Below are 24,990 nucleotides of genomic sequence, written 5' to 3' on the forward strand. Positions count from 1 at the left end.
CGAGTTTCTGAAAACCCTCATTGAAGCCCTCTTGGTGCACCAGGTATCCCTGTGTCAGTACTGACTGTGAGTCTAAGACGGCACTGCTTCAGATAGTCCTTAAAAACTATTAAGGACCCCAACTGCTTTTATATGAGCTGCATCTATTAGTAGACGTTGAATTAGAGAGCAAAACTGAGATTTTAAAATATGCATATTAATTTATTTAGAAATAGCAATGATGGAGTTCCCACTGTGGCACGGTGAGTTAAGAACCCAACTGCAGCAGCTTGAATCATTGTAGAGTCACATGTTTGCTCCCTGGGCCGGCACAGTGGGTTAAAGAAGCCAGCGGTACTGAAGCTGTGGCTCAGAGTCAGTCACTGACCTGGGAACTGCCATATGCCACAGGTGCAGCCATTAAGAAAAGAAAAAATAGCGATGATGAAACTATTATGTATTAACATTAATTACATACTTGTACGGGAAGAAAAAAAAAGCCTTTACAAATACCACCCCCCAAAAAAAAATTAGTGACGAGAGTGAGATGGTTTTACTTTTTGCAAATCTCTTTAATGTCTGGCTTAACTGAACACAGGTGGAGTCTCATGTCTGCTTCTACGTTGTCTTGTGACACTCCGTTTTGAAGCATAGGAGGAAAACCCAGCCTCACACAGGTATGTGGTTAAAGAGGGAGGGGGGAAATGTTTTAATAGCCTATCAGGTCATTGTTTCTGAATGGCTTTAAGCTTCTTAAAGATCGATGACCATGTGGCATTTGAAACTACATCAAGCAACTTTTCATACTCTATCACCCAAAACCCATCAGTCCGTCTTGCACTGTGAATCTTTTACCTGTGAACGGTGTCATAGCCCCCAGTGGCTGTTTGAATTACATCACTGCTCCTGTAGCCTGTGGACATCTTCCAAGACATACTTCATTCTATGATACACACACAAAAGCGCATCAGAGCAAAGTGTCTCCAGCAGGCTTAGGAAAGTCCAACTCCCAGTGATGACTGTCACAAGTTTTCCCAGATTATTAGGCCTTTTGCTTAAAACCTAACATTTTTTCATGGACAATAAACACTGTTTGCTGTTTTCTTTGAAGCAAGAGACTCACCTTGTGCATTTCGAGGATTTTTCTGCCGAAGAACCGTGGTTGGCCAGCTGTTCTTTCAGGTAGGAACGGTGTGGCGGCCTCGAGGAAAGGAGCCGTCAGCCACAGCTCAGCTGCACAGGTGCTTTTCCTGGAGATGAACGTTGTACTTCCGGATGCAGGTGCCTTAAGGGTACCTCTCCTTTTGTGTCATATCACTTAAGGTTCAGGTTTAATTACAGCAGTAACTTTTACTGCTTCTCTACGGACACTATTAAGTGAAACTTTTTTTTTTTTATAGATTGGAGTTTATTTCATATGATTGAGCCAATTCAACAGGGTCACAGGGCCTGACTGATAATAACTCATTAGGATGTCTTTCATTGGTTTATGTACGATGAACTTTGAGAGGTTATAAATATCAACCTCTGTGCACATACAGGTTATGTTTTTATATCTGCTAAGTTTCAAATCCATAGCTTCATTTTGGATCCCTAAAATAATGAGATGTAACCATTAACTTGAACCCATAAAGATGTGAGCTGTATTGTATTTAATTCTCTGGGTGACTATTATCCTACCTATGGTTTTATTAAGAAATCATCTGTTTTACTGCCATGTAGTTTTTTTTTTTTTTAAGTCAGGGTCTAATGTATTTATCAGATACAGTGTCCCAACGTTATGTTCCAAACTGGAAAGGTCAATGTCATTTAACAGTTTTCTCCATAAAAAAAAGGAAAAAAAAGAACCTAAAAATGTGCAATGTACAAAATATTACAAGAAATAACCTCAAAACTTATAGCATATCCCTACAGTCATATAAAAGTTTATCACAGGAGTTCCTGTTGTGGCTCAGTGGGTTACAAAGCTGACTAGTATCCATGAGGATGTGGGTTCAATCCCTGGCCTCGCTCAGTGGGTTAAGGATCCAGCATTGCCATGAGCTGTGATGTAGGTCATAGATGTGGCTCGATCCCTCATTGCTATGCCTGTGGCGTAGGCTGGCAACTGCAGCTCTGATTTGACCCCTAGCCCGGGAGCTTCCCTATGCCACAGGTGCGGCCCTAAAAAAAGTTTATCATAAAAATTTTTTTAAATTTATTTTGCTTTCTTGATGCAAATTAAAGTAGTATTAAATTGCTAGGGCTTGCTGTCATTATGTGCTTTTCTTATCAATTAATGTTTATGTCTAAACAATTAACTTACACTACCTGGGAATCTTTAATTAAAAGGGTTCCACAATTTTGAAAAGGCCAGGAACCGTGAACCCCCGCGATCAACTAAAGGACTTGCAGGTACTTTCTTTTCCTTGTGGGTGCCTGGTGAGGAACCCCACGACTGGTAACAGGCTGGCGCCACCACCTGCTTTCCTGCCTCGATTCCAGCGGTTTTACTCACCACTGCTTTTGCGCCTTAGTTCTTAGATACAAGTATCACTGCAGTGAAAAACAGCAAGGAACGTTGCAGCATCTCCGTGAAAATGTCTTCATCTACAGGCCCCATGAAAGGGTCCTCAGGTCTCCTGGGGGTCTGGGGATGAGGCTTTGAGAAGCGCTGCTCCAAGGAGAAGAGGACCTGAGATGCTCCCTAAATTGTAGAGCAGCAGGTCCGAATCTCACTTGGGAACAGTGTCCCTAATTGTAGGCCCAGGACGTTCAACGGACCGCCGTGGAAACCTGCCAAGGTGCAAGACCAGGCCCTGCCCCACCGGCTCGCTGTTGGGGCCGCAGCCATCTGGTGGCACACCATCTCCATGCCTCAGAGCACAAACCAAAGGCACATTTCTGAAAATGTGGGGATTTCTAGGAAGGCCTTTTTTTTCAGTCACATCCTTCCAATCCAGACTCCAAAATATCGATAAAGAAACCGAGAGCCTTTCCTACTAGCTCCTGTTCGACCTCATGTGGTGCCCTGGTCAGGAGCTTGGTGACCCAGAGTCAGTCTAAGGTTAAAGCTCTCTTCTGCCCCTTGCTAGGGCACCTTGGTATCGGGCCACTTGTCCACATCCGAACTTCCTCAGAAGTCAATTTTGTGTTGTGATGCTTGTTGCCCCCAGAGAACTGTGACAAGGTTTAGATCAGATGATACGTCTCTGGCATATCACGCTTGAGCAGTAGATTCTCAATAGACGGTAGCGTTAATTTGGAAGTAGGCACACAGAAGGACGGTGCATTCCAACATGTGCTAAAGCCTGAATATTTACAGCCGTGAAGGGGCGTTCGTCTTCAGTCAGGTACCCACCCGGCAGGACGTTAGTGCAGCAAGAGCCCTTGGAAATCATGCCATGGCCGCCCCCATTTAGCCCAAGAAGAAGGAACTCGGCGAAGTCTGACATTCCCCAAGCCCTGCTGCTTTTTAAGTTTCATTCCCTGCTCTGCCCCTCACCCTCCCAACTCCCAGGCCAATGATCTTTACAAGTAGCTCTCAGGCCCCATTGTCCCTTTGTTTTACGTTTTTTCGGGGGGACGTGGGGGGCATTGACTACAATGAAAATGCACTTGGGACATGATGTCCCTACCACCCTGCTCTGCTTCATCGAGGCCACACATGGTTGGAACGTCAGCGTTGGTCGCCAGCTGTCACACTTCCTGCTCAACAAAGACAAAGTTGCAAGCAACCCGCATTCCAGAGCACAGGGCAGCTGTTTAAAGAAAAAAAAAATCCTTTTTTTGGCATAGGGAAGTTGCTGGGCTAGGGATTGAAATCCGAGCTGCAGCTTCAATCTACGCCCCAGCTGGGGCGATGCTGGGTCCCTAACTCACTGTGCCAGAGCAGAAACTCCAAGAAGACAATCCTTCTGGATCTGGCCTTCAAGCAGTGCCACACGTTTCAAGCAAAAGCTGTACCCTCAAAGCACCCTTTCTACGCATAAAAGCAAGCCACCCCTTCACACCCTGATTAGAGGGAGATAAAACACAGAGCGAAGGCCAACCTAAGGAGCCTGCGAGGTAAACGGAGGAGGTCATCACCACTGGCCCCGACCCACGCGGCCAAGAGGAAGAAAATCAAGCTCTGCCCGGGCGGGTTGGCAGGGATATGCTTGCCCTTCAAAGGGGGACCCACCCACGTAGGTTTATTTTTCTTTCTCCTAAGGCATTTTCTATGTCCATGTGGCTACATATGCCACGGGGCCTTGAGGATAATGAAAAATGACACAGCTACCTTCTTCAAGAACTTTCTTAGCTTTGGAGTTCCCGTCGTGACGCAGCGGAAGTGAATCCGACGAGGAACCATGAGGTTGCGGGTTCGATCCCTGGCCTCGCTCCGTGGGTGAAGGATCCGGCATTGCCGTGAGCCGTGGTGTAGGTCCCAGACACGGCTCGGATCTGGTGCTGCTGTGGCTCTGGCGTAGGCTGGTGGCTACGGCTCCAATTCCATCCCTAGCCTGGGAACCACCATACACCATGGGTGCGGCCCTAAAAAAGTACAAAAGACAAAAATAAAAAAACCCCACAAAAACCACTTTCCAGCCTTTTAATAAGAGGCTTTCTTTCATGTGGGTATAGTATCTGTAATTGAATTTTCAGTAAGTCTTTTCCAATTTTTACTGTTTCTAATTCAGTAAGAATGACACTCGTCACAATTGGTTTTCCTATCTCTGCAATCTGCATTTTCCTTTTTTTTTTTTTTTTTTCTCTTTTGCCTTTTTTCTTTTTAGGGCCGTACCTGCAAGCATGTGGCAATTCCCAGGCTAGGGGTCAAATTGGAGCTGTAGCTGCCAGCCTACACCAGAGTCACAGCCACAGCCACGCCAGATCTGAGCCGCATCTGCAACCTACACCACAGCTCATGGCAGCACCGGATCCTTAACCCACTGAGCGAGGCCAGGGATCGAACCCACAACCTCGTGGTTAGTAGTCAGGTTCATTAACCACTGAGCCATGATGGGAACTCCCAGGCTTCATTTTCTTCTCATTCTATTATTCAATCTTCTCTTCCTTGATCCTTTATTGAATTTATATATTCACTAAATTACATAATACAAAGCCTTCCCAGAAAATTCTCTTCTTTTAGGGTGGTTTTCTGCCCAGACAGGGTTCTTGATCTTTTGTGAATACTTCCTGTCTTCTTGCCTGCCTGCCTTTGTTTGGTAGACGTATCACAGCATTTGTTTGCATCTTCCTCCTTTTAAATGTGGATACTGCAGCCCAGACTCTGTATTTATGCTGACAAATAGTGTGAGTGAATTCTCAGCATCCTTTGGGGACTGGCTGTGGGATTTTTGTAGGTCTGCCTTTGCCTGCTGTGATCCATTCTCAACTCAGCAACAACAGCGAGCCTGCTAAGATGCTAGGTCCTGTTGGGCCCTGCTTCACCCCCTCCAGGGCTCCCCACCTCTTCCCTGTGTCCACTCTGCTCTGCTCCCTCCCTCACCTGCTTCCAAGGGAGGCCTCTCCTGAGCCCTCTCCCCCAACACTGCCCATCAGGCAGCAAGGAGGAGGAGCTGAACAAATTGTGGGGTCAGCCAGCAGCCCTTCCCTGCCCCTCCCCAGCCCCAGAAAACTTTCTCCTGTAGACCCTAGCATTACAGATTCTCTAGTCCAATTTATAAACAACTTTATCAGATAGAATTCACATATTACAAAATTCATCAGTAGGTTTTGTTTTGTTTTGTTTTTTGTTTTTTGCCTTTTCTAGGGCCGCTTCCCACAGCATATGGAGGTTTGCAGGCTAGGGGTCTAATTGGAGCTGTAGCCGCAGGCCTAGGCCACAGCCACAGCAACGCGGGATCCGAGCCGAGTCTTCAACCCACACCACAGCTCATGGCAACGCCGGATCCTTAACTCACTGAGCAAGGGCAGGGATCGAACCCACAACCCCATGGTTCCTAGTCAGATTCGGTAACCACTTCGCCACGATGGGGACTCCCATCAGTAGGTTTTAGTACATGTCAAACTGTGCAACTATCACCATGGTGTAATTCTGGAGCATAGCATCATCCCCAAAAGAAACCTCACCCCGTTTGCAATCACTGCCCGTTCTTGTCCCCACCCCCTGCCAGCCACTAACTACTCTCCATCTATTAATTTGCCATTCTGAACATTTGGTATCATGAAACTGTACAATATGTGGTCTTAAGGAAATACCTTATTTCAGTGAACACAATCTCTTGGAAATTCATTCATATTGTAGCATGTGGAGTTCCCGTCGTGGCATAGTGGAAAGGAATCCAACTAGGAACCATGAGGTGGTGGGTTCAATCCCTGCCTCATTCCGTGGGTTAAGGATCTGACATTGCCGTGAGCTGTGGTGTAGGTTGCAGACGTGGCTCGGATCTGGTGTGGCTGTGGCTGTGGTGTAGGCGGGCAGCTGTAGCTCTGATTGGACCCCTAGCCTGGGAACCTCCATATGTCATGGGTGGAGCCCCCCCCCCCCAAAAAAGGCATATTGTAGCATGTCTTAGAACTTTCTTCTTTTTGTTGCCAAGTAGTTTGGTCTTTCGTATGCCTATACCTCGCATATCTGTCCATTCGCCCCTGGATGGACGCATCCTTTGCTTCCGCCTTTCACTCTTGCGAGTGATGCTGCTGTAGACATTCAGGTGCGGGCTCTCGCGTGGATGGACGTTTCCCTGTCTCCAGGGTATGTGCCCAAGAGTGGAACTGCTGCATCAGACGGTGACTCTCTGGAGGTCGAGGAGCTGCCACATGTTTTCCAAGCAGCTGTACCATGTGACATGCCCTCCAGCAACGCGTCATTGGTTTTTATTCTCAGGGAACAGCACCAACCAACTCTTACCCGCTTCTTTATTTCACCTACGCGCCTTCATGAAATGTCTCTTTGATTTAGAGACAGGCCAGTTTCCAAGATACTTGTTCAAGGAAGGAAGTAGCTGACAGCCAACGCCCTGCACCAGCACAGGCGGTTGAATGACGAGATACAACTTCAAGCATGAACACACCCTCATACTTGGAGCTCTCGACACCTGTCAGAAATGGACAGATGCCGCAGACAGAAATCCAGCAAGGACACAGTTGAACTCAACAGCGCCGTCAATCAGCGGGATGAAACGTACATCTATAGACACCTAAGACAGCAGAATACATATTCTTCCCGGGGTCCCACTGGAATTCAGCAAAAGAGACCATATTCTGGGCCATAAAATACATCTATCTTCAATTAAAAGAAAAGAAATCATATAACGTCTGCCCTCAGACAACAGAGAAACCAGAAATCCCCCAATACGTGGGATTTCTAAATAACACCATACTTGTATACACATCTGCCAAAGAAGAACTCCGAGGAGAAATTTAAAAATATTTTGAGCTAAATGAAAATGAAAAGACAACTTTCCAAAATTTTTAAGTGGTGAGAAACTCAAAGCTTTACCACTAAAATCACCTGCAAACCAAGGATGTCTCTTACGACTCCTCCACGTCATACTGGAACTTCTGCCTCATGCAATAAGACAAGGCAAAGGAGAAGGATACAGCTGGGCAAAAAAATACAAAACTGTTTTTGTTAGATGACAGAATCATATGTCGAAAACCCCCTCCCAAAAATTTGACCCAAAACGCCTCGATCTAATAAGCAGTTACAGAACGTTTGCAGAATAGAGGGATAATATTAAACAGTCAGCCACTTTCCTACATACCACAAATGAACAAGTGGAATTTGAAATTAAAGACACAATGCCATTTACATCAGCGCTCCCCAAAATAAAATACTTGGGTATAATTAAGAAAATATGTGTGGGAGTTCCCGTTGTGGCGCAGTGGTTAACGAATCCGACTAGGAACCGTGAGGGTGCGGGTTCGGTCCCTGCCCTTGCTCAGTGGGTTAAGGGATCCGGCGTTGCCTTGAGTTGTGGTGTAGGTTGCAGACGCGGCTCGGATCTCACGTTGCTGTGGCTCTGGCATAGGCCGGTGGCTACGGCTCCGATTCGACCCCTAGCCTGGGAACTTCCATATGCTGCAGGAGTGGCCCAAGAAATAGCAAAAAAAAAAAAAAAAAAAAAAAAAAAAGGAAAAAAAAGAAAATATGTGTAACATTTCTATGAGGAAAACTGTAAAATGAATACAGACATAACTTGGAGATACTTGGTGTTCCGTTCCACCCAATAAAGCAAACATGGCCACAAAGTGAGTCACATGAATTTTTTGTTTCCTGGTGTATGTTTGGGAGCTCCTGTTGTGGGCTCAGAGGTAACAAACCCAACTAATACCCATGAGGATGTGGGTTCAATCTCTGGCCTCGCTCAGTGGGTTAAGGAGCCACCTTTGTTGTGAGCTGTGGTGTGGGTCACAGATGCTGCTCGGATCCTGCATTGCTGTGACTGTGGTGTAGACCAGTGGCTACAGCTCCAATTTGACCCCTAGCCTGGGGACTCACATGTGCCACACATGTGGCCCTAAAAAGCAAAAATAAAACATTGTATTTGTATTATACTATAGTCTATTAAGCATGCAACAGCATTGTGTCTAAAAAATACTTTATCAGAATTACAAATGCTAGATGAACAAACATTACCCAAGCCTTCAGTGAGTTGTAATCTTTTGGCCTCAGTGCTACTGGCTGCTGACTAACAGATCAGGGTGTTAGTTGCTAAAGGCTGGGGTGCTTGCAGCTATTTCTTAAAACGACAAGGGGAGTTCCTGCCGTGGATCAGCAGTTAACAAATGCGACTAGCGTCTATGGGGATGCGGGTTCGATCCCTGGCCTCGCTCAGTGGGTTTAGGATCAGGCATTGCCATGAACTGTGGTGTAGGCCGGCATCTGTAGCTCTGATTCGACCCCTAGCCTGGGAACCTCCGTATGTCACGCGCGCAGCCCTAAAAGAAGCAACAACAACAACAACAAACCAAGGTATTTTGCCACATTGATTGACTTTTCCTTTCACGGGCGCGTTCCCCGTGGCAATGCCGTTGGATAGCATCTTGCCCCCAGAATTTCTTTCAAAATTGGACTCAGTCTTCTCACACTGTGCCGTTGCTTTACCAACTAAGTTTATGTAGTATGCTAAATCCTCTGTTGTCATTTCAACAAAGCATCTTTACCCAGAGCAGATTCTATCTCAAAACACCACTTTCTTCGCGTTCCCACTGTGGCTCAGCAGGTTAAGGACCTGACATTGTCTCTGTGAGGATGAGGGCCCAACCCCCAGCCCCACTCAGTGAGTAAAGGATCCAGTGTTGCTGCAAGCGTAGGCGTAGGTCGCAGATGTGGCTTGGATCCAGTGCTGCCGTGTCTGTGGTGTAGGCCTGCAGCTGCAGCTCTAATTCTAATCTAGCCTGGGAACTCCCATATGCTGCAGCTGTGGCCTTAAAAAGAAAAAAATTAAAAAGCAAAAACAAAAACAAAAACACTTTCTTGGAGTTCCTACTACTGCACAGGAGGTTAAGAATCTGATGGAGTTCCCATTGTGGCACAGCAGAAACAAATCCGGCTAGGAACCATGAGGTTTTGGGTTCGATCCCTGCCCTCCCTTGCTCAGTGGGGTTAAGGATCTAGTGTTGCCATAAGCTGTGGTGTATGCAGGTCAAAGACGTGGCTCGTATCCCGCATTGCTGTGGCTGTGGTGTAGGCCAGCAGCCATAGCTCCGATTAGGACCCTAGCCCAGGAACCTCCATATGCTGCAGGTATGGCCCTAAAATGCAAAAAAAAAAAAAAAAAAAAAAAAAAGAATCCAACTGCAGCAGCTTGGGTCACTGTGGAGGTGAGGGTTCACTCCCCAGCCTGGTGCCGAGGGTTGAAGGAGGATCAGAGGAACGTGCAAGGCTAAGTTGGCGAAGCAAGAGAGACCTACTAAGGCAACGGAGGGCATGGGCTGAGCTCAGGATGGCACCAGCCCTGACCGCGAGAAGGTGCTGGAGGTGATTCCTGGGTAGTTTAATTGCTCCAACACAAGGGAGCCTTCACATTTAAATTACTAGAACTTGGCAAAGTTATGTCCCTTGGCTGGAGTCTGATTGAGCTTGAGTAACGTTAGAAGAAAAAGCATGTTTATGGGTCAGCAGGTATTCACTGGCAGGTGAGGGACCCCCCCCCCCCCCCCGTCACATCGATGCGTACCTTGGCTAATTTCTTTTAGTTTTTTGTAGGTGACAGCTCTGTACGCCGCGTTCCCGAGTCCTGCTGTGAAGCAAGGTCCCGTGTGGCTCCAGAGTCTGCGGCCAGGGGACCCGACCTGATAGTCCCCGTCTGGAGCCTGTCTGGGGGTGGGTGGCTGCTGCCCTGACCGGCTGGTGGTCATCTTGCGGGTGGAGGGGGTGGGCGTGGGCCTGAGCCCCTAACCTGACCCCTTCCTTGTCCTCGGGGCAGAGGGCGGAGGGTAAGACGACCTAGACTTCGTGTCAGGTCAGGTCACAGGACCGAGGGAGCTCTTCAAATGCCCCGTGTAGGTGGAGGGTCAGATGAGAAGGAGCCTGATCTCTTTCCAGGCTGAGAGGGGTCAGACTCGGGGACCGGGACCGGACCCGCACAATCCCTCCCGCTCCCGCAACAGCCCCGAACGGGAGCGAAGGGGCCGTGTGGGAGGGGTCTTTGGAGGCAGGAGGTGGGGTCCCCGACCGTGTATGAGGAGGGGAGAAAGGAGGGGTCAGAATCTGGATTAGGATCTGGATGAGGATCGGGAGACCCTGAAGAAGCCGAGGCGGGGGAGGGGGATTGTGAGCTGGTGGGCGAGCCGGTTCTCCGGGACGGGAGGGGACCCTCTGCAGGTCAAAGGACGAGACCTCGGAACCAGAGCCGGGAGCTGCGACTCTTCCGAATGAAGAAGCAAGGGAAGCGGAGCAAGAAGAACAGAGGGCGGGTCGGGAGCGGAGGGTAAAGAAGGCCCGAACCCAGGGAACCGCGGACCGCTTGCCGTGACGGCGACAAAGGCGAAGGAGGTCATGCAAGATGTTACCTCAAACGTGCTGTCTGGGGCCATCGGGAGCCACTATCCAATCTGAATTGCGTCCAAGCCGCATTACAAATTTACAATGCGTGGACCTAACATTTCCTCTTAGTCCGAGAGCATCTCAAGTTTGTAAAAGGCAGCCGAGAGGCGCGTTCCTGCAGGAGTGGGGGACGTGTTCCCACGATGAGGAGGAAAGAGAGGACTAAGAGGGGACAGAGGGTAGGTAAGGAAGGGACCGCCTTCACTCAGGCCGGGCGTCCCCAAGGTCTGAGTAGTGGACCTGAGAGAGAGACAGACAGACAGACAGACAGAGGGAGGATGCACTCTGATGCGGGCATCCCCCAGATCAGAGGAACCGGGGCTGAAGGGCCGTGGGGTCTTCTGACCCAGTGCTAGGGCTTGACTGAGAGGGCCGGGCTCCCATGTGTCAGAGGAGCCGGGGCCCAGTGGCCCTGCTGACAGACGAGCCGGAAAGGGGCAATTATCCACCCGAGAACTGGGAGGTCAGTGTTGGATGCGAAGTGGGTAATGGGAAGGCGAATCTCCCAGTTTGGCTTTCCTCCCTGGCTGGGCTCAGGTGGATTGGCGGGGAGGTGCCGAGATCAGGGACCCTAACCTGGGTGGCATCAGAGGTTAGCCCAGGATGAGCTGCCCCTGCCTGCTGCTCTCTGGTTGCAGACCCAGGAGTTTGGGGCACCACTGACCGGCTACCGATTCCTTCTTGGGTTTCGGCATCAAATGTTGGGTTTGTGAGAGAGCAAAGTGCAAGGCCAAGTTGGCAAAGCAAGAGAGACTTACTAAGGCATCAGAGGGGCATGGGCTGAGCTCACGATGGTGCCAGCCTTGATGGTGCCAGCCTTGACCGTGAGAAGGCGCTAGGTTATAAAGGGTCTGTGGTGGGAATCTGGGGCCGGATAGGGTTCATGGAACTTGAACAATGAAGGAGGAGGAGGGGAGGTCGAGGGAGGGGTAGGGGTTGAATCCCACGACAGAGGGCAGTTGATCTTTATGGTTAATCTACGCAGGCAGTTGTTTTCCGCAGGCCATTGCTTCTTGCTGCCCAGTCGGAGCATCCACAGTCCTGGAGAGGATTGTCCCCAGCAGGTCTCTGCGTTTGGTGGGGGAGGCCATCTGTCTCCATCCTCCTGGGAACCTGTCGTATATGCTGTTGGATTTGGTTGGCTAAAATTTTTTTGAGAATTATTGTGTCTATATTCCTCAAAGATACTGACCTATAATTTTTTTGGGGGGGTAGTATCTCTGCCTGGTTTTGGTATTAGGGTGATGGTGGCTTCATAGAACGTCTTAGGGATTATTCCTTCTTCAACTTTTGGAAATGTTTAAGAAGGATGGGTTTAAGTTCTTCTTTGTCTGTTTGGTAGAATTCGCCTGTGAAGCCACCTGGTCCTGGGCCTTTGTAGGGAGGGTTTTTATTACATATTCAATTTCATTTCTAGTGATTGGGCTGGTCAGTTGATCTAGTTCTTCTTGATTCTGTTTTTGGCAGGCTGTAAACCTCTAGAAAGTTGTCCATTTCTTCTAGGTGATCAGATTTGTTGGCATGTAATTGTTCATAGTATTCTCTTAGGGTTTTTTGTATTTCTGCAGTATCTGTTGAGATTTTTCCTTTTTCATCTCCTATTTTATTTGGGTGTTTTCTCTCCTGTCCTTGGTGAGTCTGGCCAGATGTTGGTCAGTTTTGTTTACCTTTTCAAATAACCAGCTATTGGTTTTACTTATTTTTTTCTATTGTTTTTTGAATCTCTATTTTATTGATTTCCGCTCTGGTTTTTATGATTTCTTTCCTTCTGCTGACTTTAGATTTTGTTTTTTGTTCTTCTGATTCCTTTAGGTGGCAGGTTAGGTTGTTCACCTGAGATTTTTCTTCTTTTCTGAGGAAGGCCTCTGTTGCTATGAACTTCCCTCTAAGAAGCACTTTGGGGGCATCTCCTAGATTTTGAATGGTCGTGTTTTCATTATCATTTGTCTCGAGGGATTTTTAAATTTCCCTTTTGATTTCCTTTCTGACCCATTGTTTTTTCAGTAGCACGTTGTTTAGTTTCCATGTAGGCAAATTTTTTTCTCATTTCTTTTCTTGTGGTTGTTGATTTCTAGTTTCATGCCGTTGTGGTCCGAGAAGATACTGGAAGTAGTATCTATACTCTTCAATTTGTTGAGGTTATTTTTGTGCCCCAGTATGTGGTCACTTCTTGAGAATGTTCCAGGTACACTTGAAAAGAATGTATATTTTCAATTTTTTTAGATTGAATGTCCTGAAAATGTGAATTAAATCTAATTTTCCTATTATCTAATTTCCTGTTATTCAGTATCTCTGTTGCCTTACTGATTTTCTGTCTAGAGGACTTTTCCAGTGATATGAGTGAGGTGTTAAAGTCTCCCACTATTATTGTGTTCCCATCAACTCCTTTTATGTCTGTTTTTCTGCATGTATTTGGTTGCTCCTATATTAGGGGCATATGTATTAACAATTGTAATATTCTCTTTGTAAAATTAATCCTTTTATCATTAAATAGTGTCCCTCTTTTTCTTTCTCTTTGGCTTTCATTTTAAGGTCCATTTTGTCTGATACGAGTATTGCAACGCCTGCGTTCCCATCTTGTCCATTGGCGTGAAGTGTATTTTTCCATCCCTCACTTTCAGTTTATATGTGTCCTTTGCTCTAAGGTGAGTCTCTTTTAGGCAGCATATTGTCAGCTCTTGGGTTTTTTTTGTTTTTGTTTTTGTTTTTTGGTCTGGTATGCCCTCTATGTCTTTTGATTGGAGCTTTCAGATCATTGATATTTAAGGTAAGATTGATAAATAGGTACTTATTACAATTTTAAACCTTATTTTCCGGTTGATTCTGTTTCTCCTTTTTTTCTTTTTTTGGTTGGATGATTTCATTTTATTTTATGTTCTCTTTTTAGTTTTTGCGAATGTATTGTTTGGTTTTGATTGGTGGTTGCCCAGTTTTTCAAGTATATTAACCCCTTCTTATATCTGCTTGCTTTAGCCTGATAGACATACAGATTCAAACACATTCTAAAAAAAAAAAAAAAAGTTGAGATTTTCTTACTTTCCTTCCCCAAATTTTATGATTTTGATGTCTTTTTTTTGGGAGGGGAGCACATATGAAGCATATGGAAGGTCCCAAGCTAGGGGTCAAATTGGAGCTGGCAGCCTACACCATAGCCATAGCAACACAAGATCTGAGCCACATCTGTGACCTACACCACAGCTCACAGCAAGGCTGGATCCTTAACCCACTGAACGAGGTCAGGGATCAAACTTGCATCCTCATGGGTACCAGCTGGGTTCTTAACCCACTGAACCATCTTTATGTTTAGCCTTTTGCTGTTGTGTTTACTGTCACTTTTACAATAGGGTTGGGGTTTTGGGGGGTTTTTTTTGCTGTTGTTCTTTCCTTTTAGATGTGTATACTGGCTTATTTAAGTGATTATTTTCCAATTGTGAAATCCTCCATCCTATTCCTTCTTCTTTTTTATTTACTGGATCACTTTTAGTATTTATTTTGGAATGGGTTTAGTATTACTGTACTCTTTTAATTTTTGTTTGTTGGAGAAATTCTTTATTTCTTATATTTTAAATGATACTCTTGCTGGGTAGAGTATTCTAGGCTACAAACTTTTCCCTTTTAGAACTCTGAATATATCTTGCCACCCTCTTCTGGCCTGTAGTGTTGCTGTAGAGAAATCAGCTGATAGCCTTATGGGGGTTTCTTTATAATTCACACTTTTTCTCTTGCTGCCTTTACAATCCTCTTTAACTTTTGCCATCTTTATTATATGTCTTGGTATGCACCTGCTTGTGTGCAACTTGTTTGGGGCCCTCTGTGCTTCCTATATCTTGATATCTGTTTCCTTTAGATTTGTAAAGTTTTCAGTCATATCATTTCTTCAATTTTCAGTCCCTTTTTCTTTTTCTTCTCTTTCTGGGATCCGTATCATGCGTAGATTAGCCTGCTTTATATTGTTATATTGTTTTCATAGTTTTTCATTTTGTTTTCTGCCTGCTGTCCTGATTGGGTGATTTCCCTTATTCTACCTTCCAGGTCACTAATTTCTTCCTCTGCCTGATTCCTTCTGCTCTTCAGTGCCTTTAACTCAGCTTGCATCTCTGCAAATGAATTTTCTAATTTTTCTTGGCTCCTCATATTTTCTAGTTCCTTTCTAAAGTAGTAGTAGTTCATATCCACTCTTAGCTCCTTCACATTGGCTCAGTATTTTCACTGTCTCCTTTTTGAACTCGGTGTCCGTTAGACGGCGGAGGTCTGTTTCATTGTTTGCTCCTTCAGGCGAATACTTCTGTCCCTTTAACTAGGAAAGGTTCCTGAGCATTTTCATTTTGCCTGTATTTCTCTTATGCTATGAGTTTAGGGAAAACAACGACTGCAGTCTTGGGAGGGGGCTGTTTAAATGCGAGGGCACCCCTGGGTGTTTTGTGAGGCTTACTATTTATTTGGGGGTGAGGGCTGCCTTTCTGGCTGCTTGCTGTCGCATGCCTCAACGTGTGTGGGCTGTTATCCCCTTGGATAGTGTCCTCCGTGTGCTTCCAGGGAGATGCAGGCGAAGGGCAGTGAAAGTAGCCAGTGCCAGGGTGCTTGGCCCTTAACAGTGGCAAGAACCTGTGGGAAGGTGGTGCAGGCTGCTCCTAGTTGCAGGGCCCTGGGAAGTGGCAGTGCCCAGAGCACTTGGCAGTGGCAGTGACAGGATGTGTGCATTCCTAGGGGAGTGAGCGCAACAACAGGTGGTGCTTGGTTGCAGTGCCCTCCTCTGTGGTGCCCTCTGAGGGACGGAGACCGTAGGTGTTGCCTGAACACAGACCCCTTGGGGTGGGGGGTTCTGCCCACCTCTAGAGTCAGCGCTAACTGGGGGTTTGCCTTCACAGGCTGTGGACTATACAAGAGGCATCCCATTGTGCTTAGCCCATGCTGGGGGTGCTGCCATCCACAGCTGGTGCAAGAGGTGGCTCATGGTCTGTGGCCCTGCCTTCTTCTTTTTTTTTTTTTTTTTTTTGTCTTTTTGCCATTTCTAAGGCTGCTTCTGCAGCACATGGAGTTTCCCAGGCTAGGGATCTAATTGGAGCTGTAGCCACAGGCCTACACCACAGCCACAGCAACACCAGATCCGAGCCACGTCTGCAACCTACACTACAGCTCATGGCAACGCCGGATCCTTAACCCACTGAGCAAGGCCAGGGATCGAACCTGCAACCTTACGGTTCCTAATCGGATTCCTTAACCACCGAGCCACGACGGGAACTCCTGGCCCTGCCTTCTGAGAGACCATACGTGCAGAGAGAAAGATATTCCCGTGGTGGTCTGCCCCTCCTCCTGCCCTTCCTGACAGTGGCCACTTGCCTTTCCTGCGGGGCCCAGACCTCCTCCTGGCTGCCGCTGGCTGTGGAGCACCGCTCCCGAGCCCCTCAGGCGGTCTCCACACAGCCAGCCCTAGTCCTCTGCCTGGACCCGACCTCCTGAGCCCGAGTCTCAGCACCCAGCCCCCTTCTGCACGTCTCGGGCGGTGCTGTCCTGGGAGGTGGTGCTGCTGGTCTGAACGGATCTCTGCTTTGTCCTCCTCAGTCCAGCTTCTGTGCTTTTCTCCGAGGCGTTGAGGTCCCTCTGCCTCAGCTGATCTACCCATCAGGCAGCTTCCCAGGGCAGGGGTTCATCTTCTCTTTCGCAGCTTCCCCCTCAGGAGTGCTGGTCCTGTCCCAATGCCTTTCTTGTTCTTCTACCCAGTTATACGGAAGGTTTTTTGCCCTTTTTGGAGGGTTATGGTCCTCGCCAGCGTTCAGGAGATGTTCTATGTGAATCATTCTACATGTAGGTGGGTTTTTTGTTCTGTTTTTTGATGTGTGTGGGAGACGATGCTCTCACCACTCTGACTCCTCGGCCGTCTTGATCCTGTGTCTCAGCTCCTTTTGGAAACTTTTCATCATCAGGTAACAGTCCATTCATCAGCCCTTACTAAATGTCTCTCCTTGTAATCTGATGACTCAAGAATGTTCTCCCCTTCTCCACAGGAAAAAGAAGACAGTGGGATTAAGGTAGGACAGGCTTTTGATTTGGGTTGAATTATCTAGATCTGTTTTTTATTTGCAGCCTCTACATGCATGTGTCCAATGGGAACCTACCCCTCAAGGAGTGAGTTTTAAACGCTAAGTCTCAGGAGCCCGTGGCAAGCTCTGGCTGTGTCCCCTGCAGGTCAGATGGCTCCTCCATGGTGATGGGAGTGGTGGTGTCCATTCAAGGAACACTTCCATCAATGCTGCCTAAATCCAGTGTGACCAGAGACGAGGTTCCCCTTCTGTTCAGTCCTACCAAACCGTTACTTCCCACAGGGGATGGGCGAGAGGAGAGGAGGAGGAGCAGACAGGGACAAGGAAGGAAACGAAGGATTCTCCTAATCAGGTCGTCTCTGCTGGGCACAGCTCAAGGGACACTCATGTGAGTTTTCACTTAAAACAACCCTAGGAACTAATCATACCAAAATCTTAGAGCCACACAGCATGGACTCTGGGATGACTGTGGAGGGCTGTCTAGAACACATGAATGAGAATGTGCACAGCTGAGCCTTCGGCCTCCAAACCATTCATTCCTTTGTTCAGATGTTTGAGGACCTGGGGAGTGCTGGCACTGACTGAGCCAGGCACTGGGACCATGACAGCCAATCGACACAGACACCACTGCATATCCGTGTAGCTTAAAGCTCTAGTGACGACTGGATCAGAGATTCACAAAAGTAAGTACACTGAAGGGTACTGCAGGAATTCAGTATTCTATTAAGAGGACATCACCTCTTTTTTTTTTTTGGTTGTGCCTCTGGCACATGGAAGGTCCTGGGCCAGGGACTGAACCTGCACCACAGCAGCAACCCAAGCCACTGCAGTGACATCAGATCCTTAACCCACTGGGCCACAAGGGAACTCCCAAGAGGACATCACTTCTTGACAGACAGACAGGCTCAGTAATCATCAGAACTTATTCTCAGCCCTGAAGACGTTGTTGTAGGTTGGTGATGGAATATACACAGTATACAATATTTCTGTATTTGTCATCATCTTGTAAACACTAGTTGAATGAGTGAACGTTTCTTCTGCAAAGAGAAAATGACACAGCGAAGTCGAAATGTGATTTGTTTCCCTTTTATTTTCCTGTCTCAGTTATAGAAACAGACTCAGAGAACTGATTGACACATATCAGAAGCCATCTCCTAGACACATACAGTGTGTGTGTATATATATACACTGTCTCTTCTTTTATAATCTCTTCTTTTCCCATGAACAAAGTGATACTTTGTTCAAACCAAATTTTAAACAAAGAGATACTGTAAATGAAAACAAAAGAGCGTGTGGGTGGGGTCTTTTTATTCTCAGACAGTAAATGTATACACACCATCACCAGGGGAAAAGCACTGAGAAAACACGTGTACTAAGCGGTTAGTACCATTTCAGGACCTCCCCGAATAACCGTCACTGTAAAGGAAGTTCCTCGTCTTTCATTCCTCTGCCACCACCTCGCTACACTGAAATTTAAACCCTCTTCACAGTGCAAATATAAAAATGATCAAAGGGGTTTATGGCAATCTTTGCTAAAGTATATTCTTGCCAAAATATATTCTATTTTAATTTACATGCTATAAAAGTACACTAAAAAGGTCAATCTTCAGAGTTCTGTTAAAACGAAGAATTTACTTTTTTACACATAGAATGTACACCCAACTCTAAAAGTGTATTTGAGGATAGCTATTACGGTGGCCCCAAATAGTTCTAGCTTCAAATTTTGTTTATATTATTGATTTTATAATACACATATTCAGTAATGCTCTCATAATTCTATATTGCAGTGCCTCACTGTACCACTTTAAAGAAAAATGCAGAGAGAACTGCACATCTCTGAGAAGTTCTTATTGTGCAAATCACCAAGTCTCCAACATAAGTTCCTGCTAGAAATTTTTCATTTTATTTTTTAAACTTTGGTAAGTAGATTCTTTTATGATTGACACGTGGCGCTTTTAATGAGGAGAGTAAAAATGAGCGAGGTTGAAAATTAACTTGAACGTAGTGCGATTTTAAAAGTGATCACTCCCTTCCGTGGTAACATCTCCAATGCCACTTCTGGGTTTTTATGGAATAGTGTGAGACAACGCTGACCGAACACATCCAGCGGGGATGAACTGAACGAGTGTGTACGCCAGCCGAGAAATCAGGCTCTTGGGACGGAGTTTCACTGCATGTACCACAATCAGGCTACTGGTTACAGACGACATCTGGGGAACCAGGCACAGCTGCAATTCTGTCATTTTAAATAGAGGAGGAGAACAGAAATACGAAATAACTGAAATCTGTTTCGGATTTAAATGAAAATATTTACTCCTTTCATTAGCAAATCATTCTTAAAATATCTCGGTTTCTCCTCTCCAAACATTTAGTCACGGAGCCCTGGGCGATTTTGGAAGGTTTTCGGGCTGACTGTTCCGTACAATAAATACGGCTGCAGAGAGCACAGGGCAACAGGAGCTCATTCATAACCACTGACAAGAAATTTATTCTCATCTGGTTACAGGGTCCAGTCCACCAACGGAATTGTGTGCTTTTTGTTCTTGGTGGAAATCACTTCTGCTTGATTTTCATCATCGGAAGAAAAAAACGCCGTATTAGGGGACGGCTTCCGCTTGGGGACAGGATGTGAAAGAGGCGAGTGACGACGATTAACTGCTACCATGGGTTTCATCCGGGGTTTGGTTTCCAGGCAGATCCCGCGTCTTCCGCCGCGACTGTCCAGAGGGCTGCGCGGGAAGCAGCAGGCAGGGGCCCGGGACACAGGCGGGCAGGGCCTCATCCCAGGATGAGCACCCTTGCTCAGCACCTGCCCCCCGCCCGTACCCATGACCCTCGATGCTGACCTTACACGTCCACGGCTACAGAACTCAGGGCAACCGGCTCACAGCGAGACAACTGCACAGAAGCCAGTGGAGAGGGGAGGTGGCTGTGCTTCTGTCACCGTCCAGCGCTGCCTCCTGAGAACATCGGGGCGGGGGCGGGGGGGTGCCCATCAGGTTCCTCGGGGCAGAATTCTCCTTTCTCTTGAAAAGTTTCTGCGAAGGTCACGTTTTTCCAAAGAAGACTCGGATGTCTGCCCTTTCTCCAAACCAAGGATGGTAGAGATTTATGCCTCTTGCTCTTGAATTTCAAACCTACCAAAAGTGGAATGTTTTTCCTCTGGCAACGGACTACTTCTTTCTTTTAAAAAGTGGATAATCTTTCTCTTTTGGAGCCAACTCAGCCCTTCAGAAAAGACTCCAGCCTTCAAGAGGAGGAAGTGCAGGAGAACGAACTTCCTGTTGTGCCTTACATAAAACATTTTGTTGAAATGAAGAGCAGCTCCAAGTATAAAAGTAAATATTTGTGCAAAGGGCACCCTGCCAGGTGCAGCCTCAAGAGGGCTTCGATGTACTCACTTTAGAGTGTTTGACTCTTTAAAACACAAGTCTTTTAAGTGATGAAAACTAGCAAGTAATGGGAAGGAAGTTAACATTGGAAAATACACTTTAGAAAAAGTACAGGATATTTTGCCGGCAATTTGCTACTTATTTTCATAACTTAGATCAAGTAAGTGTTAAATATTCACAGTAATTTCAGAGAAGAAACATTCATGTCTGTAAAAATTCAATCTATTGCCTTTTCAACCATGTTTCTGTACAACTACAAAATGTCATCTGTCAGTGCCTTTCTGTACAATTCTTTATTGTCAGTCCTTCTCTCTCTGGGTCCAGTTATACCTTCAAGGTTGGCTGTAGGATTCCTTTCTCAATGAGATGAATCTTCAGCGTTTTATATATATTTAACTGCTGTTCTGGTTGAAGCACCAACAACTGCTGTAGCACTTTGCTGGGATTTGGACCCCTGATAACAGAGCAGAAAAGACAAAAGTTGGTTACTATTTGAAGTGAGCTAAAGGAAGCCTATGCTGGTAATTTAAATTAAGCCAGGCCTTTAGGTGCAGAGCAGCAGTCTTTACAGAACTGAAACTGCTCTTGCTCAGCGTTCACTTTAATGCTCAGTGTTAATGGCAAAGGGAGGGGAAAAGAAATCACATTATCTGTGCTGGGAGGCGCGCGGTCTAGACGTGGAAAGAATGCACCAACACGGAAGACAGGAACAACGCGAGGCGATGTGGGGAGTGCAGACCGAGTCCCCAGAAATTCTCCAAAGGGCAACCTGAGTCCGCAGTGAGGAGCGGTAACATCCCGAGATGGGACCAGACGCACAACCAGGCTGCACAAGCCGGAGCAAGAGTCCCAGGGATGAGGATAAACCAGGAGAACATGGACATGTCATGATTTCAGCTTCAAAGAAACATCAGACCACGGAAGGGGCTGTGTTGAGGAAATACCCTCGGGACCTGTGTGCCAGAGACAGGACACAGGTCCTGAGCCCAGCGCTGTCGCCGGGACCCAGGACCTGCAGTGGGAGAGCGCGATGGAGGAAGGTCTCAGGTAAACCCCAGCGGAGGAGACGGAAGCGAAGCGGCTCTGCCCGAGCTTTGGGAGGACAGAGCAGTGGAGCGGAGGACAAGAGCCCAGATGGCAGGTACGTATCCGCCATCCACTGGGCAGTGGCAGTGCGCTCAGCAGGTGTCCCGGCAGCCCGGGCAGGGCCACTAGCGGCTCCCTCTGGGGAGGCCCTTCCCTCCGCGCCCTCTGACAGCACACTTGGGGTCAGGAAGCTCTCCCTGTGGTGTAGGCTGGCAGCAGTAGCTCTGATTTGACCCTCAGCCTGGGACCCTCCACATGCCGCAGGTGCAGCCCTAAAATGCAGGAAAAAAAGAAAGAAAAAAAGAAATGTTTGCAACAGAGTGATATCACAACGAAAAACTCTGATTTAAAAAACTGCACAGCAGCGTGGATTAGCCATCCCCTGGGTCACCTTCGTGCATGTGGCTCAAGGCATTGGCCAAAAAAAAGGCAGCCATATGTCTCTCACAGGCACAGTCTACCCAAGTCAGGACACATCTTGACTTAAATTTCATCGTAAGATTCTTCAGCAGCTTCATAATATAAACCTAGAGTGGGGCCCGCAGAGAAAAGAAAGGCTGTTCTACAAACAATCCAAACATTTATATGGAACCACAAAAGACCCAGAATCGCCAAAGCAATCCTGAGAAACACCAAGCAGGAGGCATAACTCTCCCAGACTTCAAGAAATACTACAAAGCCACAGTCATCAAAACAGTGTGGTACTGGTATCAAAACAGACAGACAGACCAATGGAACAGAATAGAGAATCCGGAAATAAACCCTGACACCTATGGTCAATTAATCTTTGACAAGGGAGGCAGGAACATCAAATGGGAAAAGGAAAGTCTATTCAGCAAGCATTGCTGGGAAACCTGGACAGCTGTATGCAAAGCAATGAAACTAGAACACACCCTCACACCATGCACAAAAATAAACTCAAAATGGCTGAAAGACTTAAATATACAACAGGACGCCATCAAACTCCTAGAAGAAAACATAGGCAAAACACTCTCTGACATCAACATCATGAATATTTTCTCAGGTCAGTCTCCCAAAGCAATAGAAATTAGAGCAAAAATAAACCCATGGGACCTCATCAAACTGAAAAGCTTTTGCACAGCAAAGGAAACCAAAAAGAAAACAAAAAGACAACTTACAGAATGGGAGAAAATAGTTTCAAATGATGCAACTGACAAGGGCTTAATCTCTAGAATATACAAGCAACTTATACAACTCAACAGCAAAAAAGCCAATCAATCAATGGAAAAATGGGCAAAAGACCTGAATAGACATTTCTCCAAGGAAGATATACAGATGGCCAACAAACACATGAAAAAATGCTCAACATCGCTGATTATAAGAGAAATGCAAATCAAAACTACCATGAGATATCACCTCACACCAGTCAGAATGGCCATCATTAATAAATCCACAAATAACAAGTGCTGGAGGGGCTGTGGAGAAAAGGGAACCCTCCTGCACTGCTGGTGGGAATGTCAACTGGTACAGCCACTATGGAGAACAGTTTGGAGATACCTTAGAAATCTATACATAGAACTTCCATATGACCCTGCAATCCCACTCTTGGGCATCTATCCGGACAAAGCTCTACTTAAAAGAGACACATGCACCCGCATGTTCATTGCAGCACTATTCACAACAGGCAGGACATGGAAACAACCCAAATGTCCATCGACAGATGATTGGATTCGGAAGATTTGGTATATATACACAATGGAATACTACTCAGCCACAAAAAAGGATGACATAATGCCATTTGCAGCAACATGGATGGAACTAGAGAATCTCATACTGAGTGAAATGAGCCAGAAAGACAAAGACAAATACCATATGATATCACTTATAACTGGAATCTAATATCCAGCACAAATGAACATCTCCTCAGAAAAGAAAATCATGGACTTGGAGAAGAGACTTGTGGTTGCCTGATGGGAGGGGGAGGGAGTGGGAGGGATCGGGAGCTTGGGCTTATCAGACACAACCTAGAATAGATTTACAAGGAGATCCTGCTGAATAGCATTGAGAACTATGTCTAGATACTCATGTCGCAACAGAAGAAAGGGTGGGGGGAAAAAACTGTAACTGCAATGTATACATCTAAGGATGACCTGACCCCCTTGCTGTACAGTGGGAAAATAATAATAAAAAAAAAAAAAAAAAAAAAGGCTGTTCTAGCAAGTTCAGCTAAATGCAAAAGTATGTCAACAGGTGCTCCCAGGTGCACACTGGCTCTGGCACTGTATTTCTAATAGTCTGAATATTTGCTTTCAAATGGAGGACAATATGGCTCAACAGGACTTTTCCCTACTGAGAGAAAAGCGGATTTGACCACTAATTCCTAATATTCGAATATATCAGTAAGTAGATAATATATAATTAAAACACAAAGATTGTCAATTGGGTTATAAAAAATAAAATCTAGCTATATGCCTGTGAGGAAAGAGAAGCACACTTTAAATATAAGGAAAAAGGAATGCAAAAAAAACGAGACAAAAGAAATATGATGCAAACACTAATCAAAATCAGATTGGTACAGCCATACTTACATTAAAAAGATAGGCTTTAAACAAGTGGCATATAAAGATTATATTATATAATATTATATAATGACATTAGCAGTGATTCAATGGGGGGGTCGCGAGAGTCCTAAGTGTGTACCCTGGTACAGCCTTGACACATATCAACCAAAAACTGACAGAACAGAAAATAGGAGTAGGTGAATTCAAAATCATAGTGGGAGATTCTGAAAAAAGCTCTCTTCAAAACTGACATAAAAACACACACCAAAAAAATCAGTACCCAAAATTTAGCCAGCCTTCACCTGACTGAGAGAACACCACCGGTCCTGAAACGCACATCTATTTGTGTCATGGGCACATGGAATGTGCATTTAAACAGATAATATGCTAGGGCACAAGTCTCAACATATACAAAACACCCAAATAATAAAGGGTATGTTTCCTGACCATAGTGGAATTAGAACAAAAATCAAGAGAGGAAGGAGAATGAAAAAAGCTCCCTTTGTTTGGAAGCAAATAATCCCATGTCCAAGATGGGATAATCCTGGAAAATCAGAAAATATTTGTAATTGGATAATAAAAATACAAACATAACAGGTAGGGTGAGAGTATCTGAAAAGAGCCCTCAAAAAGCAGTAGTTAAAAGGAAATGCATAGTGTGAGATGAAATATACGAGGCGAGAAGGCTGCAAATCATAATCTAAGCTTTATCGCAAAACGCTCGAGAAGGAACAGCACACCGAACCTAAAGAAAGATAAAGGAGTGAAAGACGAGAGTGGACACCGATGAAGCAGCAAACAAATACACAACAGAGGAATCAGCAGAGCCAGAACATGAGTCTTTGAAACAGACACACTCCCCTAACAAGACTGCCCAAGGAAAACGAAAGTCCATACAAAAATGCTCACATTTCTACTGTGAATATTCAACATGTATACTTAGGGACCTTAAATATGAGTTCTCATCCAAGTAACTCGGAAGAACCTAC

The 24,990-nt window shown here is 45.9% G+C and overlaps 1 protein-coding gene across 2 annotated transcripts in view; it reads right to left on the reverse strand.

The window, feature by feature from the left end:
• Nucleotides 1-18,071: 18,071 nt before the first annotated feature.
• The window catches only part of CDS1 (CDP-diacylglycerol synthase 1), an 81,651-nt gene continuing 74,732 nt past the window's right edge, over nt 18,072-24,990 (reverse strand). Inside the window, exon 12 of one of the 2 annotated variants that reach the window (XM_084971086.1) lies at nt 18,072-20,847. In XM_084971086.1, the coding sequence (XP_084827212.1) occupies nt 20,718-20,847 (130 nt within the window). In that variant the 3' untranslated portion in view covers nt 18,072-20,717. 2 annotated transcript variants of the gene reach the window in all.

The sequence above is a fragment of the Sus scrofa genome, chromosome 8, assembly GCF_054392235.1.
Source record: "Sus scrofa isolate SSC_HxYL_T2T_F1_AM1 chromosome 8, Sscrofa_HxYL_maternal_Yorkshire_Landrace_v2.0, whole genome shotgun sequence".
Classification (NCBI taxonomy): Eukaryota; Metazoa; Chordata; class Mammalia; order Artiodactyla; family Suidae; genus Sus; species Sus scrofa.